The sequence below is a fragment of the Nomascus leucogenys genome, chromosome 13 (assembly GCF_006542625.1).
Source record: "Nomascus leucogenys isolate Asia chromosome 13, Asia_NLE_v1, whole genome shotgun sequence".
Taxonomy (NCBI): Eukaryota; Metazoa; Chordata; class Mammalia; order Primates; family Hylobatidae; genus Nomascus; species Nomascus leucogenys.
Window position 1 is genome coordinate 97,960,978 of NC_044393.1, and position 10,176 is coordinate 97,971,153.

At 54.8% G+C, this 10,176-nt stretch overlaps 1 protein-coding gene across 2 annotated transcripts; it reads left to right on the top strand.

Annotated features, from left to right (window-relative positions):
* The first annotated feature begins 496 nt into the window (after positions 1-496).
* Positions 497-8,598, top strand: LOC101178035. Of its 2 annotated transcripts, XM_030826076.1 has the most exons (5): positions 497-1,119; positions 1,554-1,632; positions 4,659-4,775; positions 5,657-6,184; positions 8,342-8,593. In XM_030826076.1, the coding sequence occupies exons 1-5, from the start codon at positions 908-910 to the stop codon at positions 8,366-8,368; spliced, it is 963 nt and encodes a 320-aa protein (XP_030681936.1). In that variant the 5' UTR covers positions 497-907; the 3' UTR covers positions 8,369-8,593. The 2 variants fall into 2 exon arrangements, with proteins under 2 accessions (XP_030681936.1, XP_030681935.1); XM_030826075.1 differs by having other exon boundaries at positions 5,657-8,598.
* Positions 8,599-10,176: the final 1,578 nt, after the last annotated feature.

Consider the following 10,176-nt stretch of genomic DNA (forward strand, 5'->3'; position numbering starts at 1 on the left):
ACTGCACTCTGCACACTGAGTTCTCAGGAGATTCCTGCTGAGCAAAGAAGGATGAATTGTAGGCCTGCTTTTTTTTTTTTGAGATGGAGTTTTGCTCTTGTTTCCCAGGCTGGAGTGCAATGGTGTGATCTCAGCTCACCACAACCTCCACCTCCCAGGTTCAAGTGATTCTCCTGCCTTAGCTTCCTGAGTAGCTGGGACTACAGGCATGCACCACCACGCCCGGCTCATTTTGTATTTTTAGTAGAGACGGGGTTTCTCTATGTTGGTCAGGCTGGCCGCGAACTCCCAACCTCAGGTGATCCACCCGTCTCAGTCTCCCAAAGTGCTGGGATTACAGGAGTGAGCCACCACGCTTGGCCAGGCCTGCTTTTAAGGATGCCCCAGGTCCAGAAAACGAGGGCCAGCCCTGGGAAGTTCGCTCCTTCAGGCAGGTGTGCGTCTTCGTGTGAGACTTGATCAGACCTGGGTTTTTATAGCTACCCAACTCCCAAGCTCTCCTGCATGAACCTGGAATTCTCACTGCTTTGGGCAGGTGAGCAGTTGGCTTTTTGTCCAGTCTCTCCCCTTGTTGGGAGGCTGAGGCCCAGAACACAGTGCCCTCCCTCTCTTTGCCTGGCTGCAGAGGTTCCTCCTTCAGAAAAGGGTCCCAGTGTGCTGTGGGAGGCAGGGTGAGGCGGCTGTCCGGCCTCAGGCGGGGAAGGAGAAGCACGTGGAAGGAAGGGCAGCAGGAAGCCTGAGCCTGACTGCCATGAATGGCCAGCCCCACTCTTGGGCCTCAGTTTCCTCATCTGTCTGGACTAGGTGACTTGTCTGTGTGGGCAGTGGATGGGAACTCTTCCTCTTGGCTTCATGGCACTCACTTCTGGCCCACAAAAACTGAGAGGCCTTGCCCGCTCTACTCTCCATGCCCCTCAACACATGCCTTGAACAGGCTGCTCCAGGCCTGGCAGAACACCCTCCCTTTCCAGGCCTGCAGAGGACGGCCCTGCCACTGCCCTTTTCCTCCCCACAGGCCAGGCCACCACCAAGCCAGATCTTCTGGTGCCAGTGGAGAAAGGAGAGAGGCAGGCAGCTGCAGCCTGCCCAGTGTGGAGAGGGGCCAGAGCCCGGGCACTGGTGAGTCCCTCAGGGTGTGGGCCTGGGCCTCTCCACCTGCATCTGGTAAGGGCATCTGGTGTCAGGAGGCCCCCCCTGGAGAAACAGAGGCAGAGGTGGGGGGAAGTGAACTGCTGGGCCTCACAGCTGGCAGTCAGGGGCAGACCCGGGTGTTCTGACACCCAGAGAGGGCCTGGGCCATTTCCCACACTCCATGTCCCTTTCGAGCCATCGCTTGGCCTGAGACCAGTCTGGAGGCTTGAGGGGAAGGGCAGAGGGCATAGCAGACACCAGGAACCTGAGACAGGCTGTTGTGGTGCATGCAGGGTTCCGGGAGAGCGACGGGCTGGCGGCCTCCGTGAGACCTGCCCTGACCCTGCGTCTGCTTCCAGGGCCCTTGGTGCCTGCGTGCAGGTCCTTCTCACTTTGCAGCCTAATTCCTGCTTCCTCTCCAGGCTTCACTCTCCTTGGGTGAAGGGACTGAGTCTTGCTGTGATATCCCTCTCCTCCAGCACCTTACACGGTACCTGGCATGTACTGAGATTATAAATAATAAATAATTATTAAATGAACAGTGAACCAGAATAGGAGCTCAGTTGTCGAACGCAGGTTTTTGTTTTTTTTTTAAGGTGAGAACCCTTTATTCCAGTGATAACCAGAAACATGTAACATGGGGGACAGTGGGACCATTCTAGTTGAAGGACAGGAACCCTGGAGCTGGTTGCTTAGAACACAGTGGATCATGCCAAGATACTGCTGCTTGCTTTCTAGATTCTTAGATTTGGGGAGGAAGGCTCCCCTGTGAAGCAGACTCTTTGAGTAGGTAAATTAAGTCACAGTGAGCCCAGAGTGGGGAAGAAGGCGGGGGTTGACAAGGGTACTGAGTGGCTGGCATGTAGGTCCAAGGCTAAAAGTGGCATTTCCAGGCACCTGCAGGGGGTGGGGGCACCACAGAGAGAGCAGGGTTGTTGAGTAAGGGGTGGGGTGTGGCAGGATGCAGGTCACATAACCCGAGCTGGGGAGCCCTGAGCGAGAGGCCAGCTGGGCGGACCGTGGATCTTGTGGTGTCACTGAGCGCTATTACAGCAGCAGCCTGGCCAACAGCTCCTCCCCTGTGGTGCAGGGAGGGGAGCTGGGCCCAGGCACTGCAGCCACCCTGGCTGGCCCCTGCAGCAGGTGTGGGCAGGACTGGGGCATGTTCAGAGGCTGTGGCCGGTGCCACAGTCCCCAGGGCTGAGCAGCTCCTAGGGGGATGCAAAGCAGCAGGCAGGGCCTGGCCAAAGAGCCCCAGGCACGGCTCTGCCATGAGGCTGGGCTTGCACCTGAAGGCAGCTCGAGGAAGCATGGGGTGGAGGAATGAGGCCTGTGCAGGGGGGTTAGGGTTGCCCTGCGGTCTGGGTAGTCCTTGCCATTCTAGCAGTTACTTCTTGTTTTCCACTCTCTGTAAGCTTTTCCAGATTTCCCCAGGAGAGAGCTTTGTTTACCCCCCAGGACTGGGCCTCACTCCTAAAAGCTGCTTCTAAACCCTTTGCATGCAGGCCCCAGACAGTGTGGGTGCATGACTGCTTTATCTGTTGGATGTTTCCACAGGCGGGCTGTTCCTGCCAGAATTCTAGAAGCAGTGTAAACGGGCTGCTCATTCATTAGGTACGGGCAGGTTCTGGGCACTGGACTTTCAACATTTTCCTCCCGTGATTCTGGTGCCGTTAGTTTGAGAATCAAGGCTCAGAGATCCCTCTGAACAGAAAGTGACCCGCCTCTAGATGTTGAAAGTGTCTATGTTTTGATTATGCAAATGGATTCTCACACAAATACGCTGGCGATGCGGATGTCATGGGCAAAGCTAAGCAGCTGTCTGCTGGCCCCTCCTAGGGTAGCCACTGTTATCATTTTGCTGCATAACCTTTCAGGCTGTTTTCTCATGCAAATACATACTTGTGTGTACTGTAGGAAAATACAGGGGTTAAGAACACACAGATATACTTTACATATCTTCTGCAGTTTGCTGTTTTCACTCAACAATATGTCTTAAGGATCTTTTCGTGTTGATACATTTTGACCAACTTCCTCTCTGAAACGGTTTCCAGGGCCCTGGTTAATCGTGGAGCCAGCCTGGTGTGTAGCAGCCAGGTTGGGCTGGTGTCTTCAGAGTGGCTGTGTCGGAAGTGCCTCGTGTATGACAGAAAGAAGTGAGCTGTGCCCTGGCTATAAAATCTGGCAGCGTTGAGCGACTGGACAGCAGTTAGATATGGGTGGCTTGGAATGTTCTCCATTCATTTATTTAACAAAAAATGTGCCTACCCTGTGTCAAGCCTGGAGCAGGAAGAAGAGCAGTAACTATTCCCTGATCTTAAGATAGGCCTTAGAGGTGGGCACAGATTGGTGAGGCCGCCCAGTCCTTGAAGGACACCCACCTGAGGGCACTGTAGGGTCTGTGTTTGGCTGCTGTAACAGAGACTGAAGAAAACAAAACATAACAAAACCAAAACCACAGCTTCCATACAGCAGGGGGTGGTCTCCCTCCAGACAGAGCTTGTTTGGCAGCTTACAGGCCCAGGCTCCTTCCAGCCTATCGCTCCACCATTCCTGGGGCCAGGCCTTGTTGTTGTGGTTCGAGATGGCCCGCGACCATGCCCACGGCCCTGTTGAAGGAAGCAAGGGGATGGGCTGGGGGTTGGGGTGCCCTTTCCCTTTTCCTTTTAGTTGATGCCTTTCCCTTTAACCAAACACATTGGTTTCTTGTACATTTAGTACTTACTGTGCACTTTATAAACATTGACCCATTTAAGCTTATTCCAACTCTCAGTTTCCTTATATCATAGATGAAGAAACTGAGGTACAGAGAGGCCGAATCCGGCCGGGCGCGGTGGCTCACGCTTGTAATCCCAGCACTTTGGGAGGCTGAGGCGGGTGGATCATGAGGTCAGGAGATCGAGACCACGGTGAAACCCCGTCTCTACTAAAAATACAAAAAAATTAGCCGGGCGTGGTGGTGGGTGCCTGTAGTCCCAGCTACTCCGAGAGGCTGAGGCAGGAGAATGGCGTGAACCCGGGAGGTGGAGCTTGCAGTGAGCCGAGATTGCACCACTGCACTCCAGCCTGGGCGACAGAGCGAGACTCCGTCTCTAAAAAAAAAAAAAAAAAAAAGAGAGGCCGAATCCACTGTCAAAAGTCCTGTAGCTGGAGGAGGCAGCACCCCTCACATCTATTAGTCACACCAGCCACAGGGCACATCTACTTGCAGGGAGGCCCAGCAACAAGGTCTGGAGTCTAGGAGGCCACATGCCCAGCACGACACCAAATGCTCTGTTAGTGTTGAAGTGGGGTGGATGGCATTGGAAGATGGCTGGTCGTCCCCATCGCAGCTCACAGCCCATCATTCACAGGCTAAGCTTCCCTGGCTTGACTCGCTGCCATGTCACACGTCCCCAGGATGTGCTTTGCTGGGACCTACAGTTCTGTTGGGAGTCTCTTTGGTGTCGTGGTCCCAACAGAGGCTGTGAGAGGAAAGATGCCCCGTGATACCTGCTGACCTCAGGGCCTCTTCCTCTTTCCCTTAGACACAGGCCAGCTGGAAACGCCCCCAGGAGTTCCGTCCTGGATCAAGCAAGAGGAATGGGCAAGTGGGAGGAGCCAGCAGGGCCCACAGGAGACCACTGTGGCACACCTGTGCTCAGGTAAGGCATGCTGGGCCATGTCTTCCCCAGGCCTGTATCCCTGGGCCTTAGGAGACATGGCGTCCCCTGGGGGGCCTCACAGCACCTCTAGCGGGGCCTTCTCCTGCAGGAGGTTCATGAGGGAAGGCAGCGCCCAGCCTTGGCTGTGTCTCCGCAGAATCTTGTGTGCTTGCTGTGTGGTGTCCTCCCATGTAGTTGCACGTAATCATTCTTTTGTTCCTGATCCTGTTTCCTGTTCATTTCATGAACTTGTCTGTAGGCAGCATGGTGCTGGGCGCTGCAGGGGCTCATTAATGCGTGAGACACAGATTCCACTCAGAGAAGACGAACACAGACAGCACACAGTGGGAAGGGGCACTGCTGTGTCTACAGCCAGAGCCCTTTCAGAATCTGACCCAAAAGATGGCCAGTATTCTAAGAAAAAGCACATATGCTTACGATGTGCAAACAGCTGAAGGTGTTCTGTCTTTCAACTATAGTAAAAGGGGTGTCTCAGTGGCCACAGGTGGCCCAGATGAAGGTCCTGCTGGGGAATATGTCACCAGGCTGTCTTGGAGGCTCCGTGAGAGGGAGGTGGGACTTGAGAGGGGCTTAGAGCCTGGGTGAGAGGCAAAGAGGAGGCCAGAGATGTTCTGGGTGGAGAGGACCCTCGGGCCAAGGCTCAGAGGTGGATGAACGGGGGAGCCTTAGGTGGAACAGCACAGGGTGGAACCTGGCAGAGGACAATGGGAGCTGACGGAGGCTAGGCCAGGGTGGGGCCTTTAGTGATGCTTGAGCCCCAGGCTTCAGACTCCGGGAGAGCCAAGGGCAGGTGGTCTGGCTGCAGAGCCTGTGGCAGGGAGGCCTCATTCGCTGTACCCTTCTGTGTCCTTTGCCTGCAGAGACCTGTCTGGGCCGCAAAGAGAAGAGGAGTCTGGAGGGAGGGTCTGAGGGCCACTAGCCAGTCTGGGCCGCTGGAGGGGGGCCTGGCAAGGAGGGCTCTTGGGGAAGCACCTGTGGGGGTCTGCTTCCTGACCCCAGGGAGCGAGAGGTGGCCTCCCTCCCTCCAGGCCCCCCGAGCCAGGCTGAGCCAGCTGTTAGGGGCACAGAGCAGTGCCCACCTTGCGCCCAGTGTGGCCAGAGCCTCGGCCGGAAGGAGCTCAGTGCGCCGCACCAGTGCGCATATCATGGCCCCTGGCTTTTCGCTGGTGCTCAGTGTCCCAGGAGCGTCGCGCAGCGGGCCACCCCCGCCAGCCACCATCGGGCACACGTGGCCGAGCGCACCTACACCTGCGCCCAATGCGGCAAGACCGTCGTCCACCGGTCGACGCTCACACCCACTACTGCGCGCACATCGGGGAGAAGCCCTACGAGTGCGCCAAGTGCTTCGGCCGCCTGTCCACGCTGCTGGAGCACCGGCACGCACACAGGTGAGCGGCCCTTCCAGTGCGCGCAATGTGGCTGCTGCTTCAGCCGCCTGTCCACGCTGCTGGAGCACCGGCACACACACATCAGCGAGAAGCCCTTCCAGTGTGCGCAGTGCGACGAGCGTTTCACGCGTCTGGCCAACCTGACCGTGCACCAGAGGGTGCACTCGGTCGAGTGCGCCTTCCAGTGCGCCCAGTGCGGCGGGAGATTCACACAGAAGCCCGGCTTCCTGCGTCATCTGTATGGCCACTCGCAGGAGAAGCACTATCCTTGCAGCCCTTGTGGCGAGAGCTTCACCCGTCCCTCCTGGCTCGTGCGTCACCAGGACAGCCATGCTGGCCAGCCCTCTCCATCTTGCCCGGTTTTTGAGAGGGACTCCCTGACCGATGAGCTGCCCACGGGCCTCAAGGGTGCAGTGTGGGGGAGCCTCCCTAGTGATCCTTCTGCCTCACTCTGATTTGAGGACACCGGTACAGAGCTGGGCCTCAGGAGGTGCCCTGGGGACAGGCAGCGGAGCAGTGGTGATCAGGAAGGTCTTGGGTGGGGGTCCCTTGCCCAGTTCTCTTTCTCGTGTGAAGATGGAGAATGTGGGTAGCACCCAGAGAGCTCCCTAAAGGGGCTCTGAGGGCGCAGGGGCAGTTGGTGCCCCTTAAATCCAGGCAGCGTCTCCTGGGGGGCACTTCTTGGCCAGGTCAAAGTATTCTGGCCATGGTCTTGGCTTCCCGGGGGAGGGCTGTTCTCCCAGGCACTGCGATTGCCCACGGGGCTTCTCGTTGCAGGGAGGCGGCTGGGATAGAGGCCAGTCCCAAACACCTGAGCCTGACTGAGGGGAAGGCCTGGGCTTGGAGGTGGGGTGCGCAGGAGTGGTGGGCTTTGCCTTGTTCTCTTAGGGGAGTGATTTTCAGAGACAAAGGTCCCAGTTAGGAGATGTAATTACTCAGTGCTTTGAAGGGACATCCAAGGTGCTCACCCTTAGCCATAGCCGTTGGTTTCCTGGATGCTGACTGTGAAGATTAGTCTAAAGTGCTTCCTAGGGTGAGCAGTGGTGGCAGGAGGCCTTGGACGGAGTCCAGGCCCGACCCAGCCTCCTGTTTAATAAGCTGAGCCCAAGCGTCCCTCAGATGCGAATCCAATAGCCTTGGTGAGTTGTAAGATTTCATGGAAACTTTCTCTGACTTCTGCCTCCCCCTTGCTTCCCATTACCTGGGAAAGGCAGCTTTGTGGGCCATGTGTCCCAGAAGGGCCTGGGCTGGCTGTGGCCAAGTGCTCAGGACCAGCCATCTTGGCCCTCACAGGGCACTGTCCAGTTGGTGTAATATTTGCCTTCAAGCCATTGTTGGAGCAGGCAGGCAAAGGGGGCTTTCTGAGGATCCAACCTGTGCCAGCCACTGGGATACAAAGAAGACTGAGGCCTGGTTCCTAGCTGTGGGGCTGGGAGGGGTATCTGACATCAATGGTGAAACCTGGCAGAGGACACGCAGACAACGGCAGGCAACATGGGCTGCAGTAAATGTTGCGGAAGCACCTACAGGTTGAGCAGAAGGGAGATAGGAAACCTGGACGTGGCCTGCCAGCAGCTGAGAAGCCCCCTTGAGATCCTGGCGGCCCCGCCACCATCTGAAGATTTAGGCCAATCCCTTGGGCTTTCCAGGCAGGCACTTATGGTGGCCGGCCAGTTTGGGACCCTCCCATTTTGATACATTAGTTCCCCCTCAGCTACTGGAGATCTCAGCCACAACTGGGCTCCAGCTGCGACCCAGACTCGGCCAGGATCCCCTAGATCCTCAGCTGTCAGATAATCCCCTGTCCCCCTCCTCCTCCCCACTCAACCCCCAGTGCTTGACATGAATGCATGTGTGCTTCCTAGGACTAGAGGCTGGCGCTGTCTTTACCATTGCCCTCGCTTTAGGGGGCACACGAGCAGATGGTAGTGAGCCCTGGAGAGCAGCACTCGGGCGAGTGAGGTGGCTCTGGCACTGCCGCTGGACTTTCACGTTTGTAGCTTGAGTTGGTTTTAATTGGAAGCTCTGTGATTTACATAATCACTTACAACCTCTGTAAATAAGGAACTGTTTATGAGGAATTGTAAATTTCCTCTCTCCCCCTTCTTACCCTGTCTGTGATCTTGTTTGTGATGCAGTAATGATATTCCACTCTAGGTTCCCATGATCAGTGGTGAAATGTAGTGATTTTTACCTGTGCTTCTATTCTGACGTTCTGAAAAGAAGTACTGGATGGACTGAAGTCCGGGACAACGTCCCAAAGAAAAGCAGAGTCCAGGTGGGCTGGGAGGACCAAGCCCTGGATGGGCACTGGAGGGCAGAGGCCTCAGAGTCCAGCACTGTGCCCTGCACATGGAAAGCCCCTATGTTTGTGGAATGAAAGAATAATAAAAATGTTTTCATAAGTGATGCCATTCTCAATTTTAATGTCATTGATCTGATAATGCAATTTTAACAACACATCTTTACCATTTCCTGCCTTAAATAACAGTTGTTAATACATTTCCAGTATTTCATTGAATCTAAGATCCATTGATTGTAAGACACACCCTTATTTTCTACTTCACTAAGCAAGGAAAAAATGTGTCAATTTCACCATGACTCTTCTCAATGCAGGATGATAACTAGGTGGTGACATGTGAGCCACTGTTACTATTCTTGACAATGTCAGATCAACTGATTCATTTCTTTGTTGAGACAGGAGTGGAGTGGCACAATCACGGCTCACTTTATCCTTGACATCCCAGGGCTCAGGTGATCCTCCCATTTCAGCCTCTCGAGTAGCTGGGACTACAGGTGCATGCCACCATGCCTGGCTTTTCTTTTTTTTTTTTTTTGTAGAGACTGAGTTTCACCATGTTGCCCAGGCTGGTCTGGAACTCCTGGGCTCACACAATCTGCCCACCTCATCCTCCCAAAGTGCTGGGATTACAGGACTGAGCCACTGTGCCCAGCCAAATGATTTTTTTTTTTTTCTTTCCTGAGATGGAGTCTTGCTTTGTTGCCCAGGCTAGAGTTCTGTGGCACCATCTCAGCTCACTGCAACTTCCACCTCCCGGGTTCAAGCAATTCTCCTGCCTCAGCCTCCTGAGTAGCTGGGATTACAGGCACGTGCCACCATATCAAGCTAATTTTTGTATTTTTAGTAGAGACGAGTTTCACTCAAACTCCTGACCTTGTGATCTGGTTGCCTCGGCCTCCCAAAGTGTTGGCATTACAGGCGTGAGCCACCATGCCTGGCCAATGATTCATTTTTAACAAAGGTCCTAGAAGTGTAAAAGTGAACCAAGAACAGCATTGGGTCCTATCAAGATGGGCTACCAATACTTCAGATCCTAGACAGCTCTTGAAGTTGGAATCCCATCATTTCTCTTGGCACCAGGGAGGTCAGTTTTGTGACAGCAGCTCCTATTGTCAACCCCAGCTACAGACAAAGCACCCTGAGACACCTGAGCCTCCCTCACCTTAATAAGGTGAGGCACCTATTGCAGGGAGGATCCTCTGGTCCTTTAGGTCCTCTTGTCTCATGTAGCAAATTTATTCTAGGATTCTGCTACAGGCTGAATTGTGCCTCTCCTCCCCAAATTCATATGTTGAAGCCCTGACTTCTAGTATGATGGTATTTGGCAATGGGGCCATTAGGGAAGGTAGCTAGGCTTAGATGATGAGGTTATTAGGGTGGGGCCCTCACGATGGAATTGGTGCCCTTACAGGAAGAGGAAGAGACACCAGAACTCCCTGTCATGTGAGGATGGAAGAGTGTCCTCACCAGGACCTGGGCATGCTGGCGCCCTCATGCCAGCCTCCAGCACTGCCATGAATTTCTGGTGTTTAAGCTGCCCAGTGTATGGACATTTTGTTACGGCAGCCTGAGCTGGCCAAGACAAGTTCCCTCCCTCAAGAGCTTCCTGATCCCTTCCTCATTACCGCACCTTTTAGAATTTCCACTGCATTTACTGTAGGCCATTGTCATGCCCAAGCTCCAAGGAGCC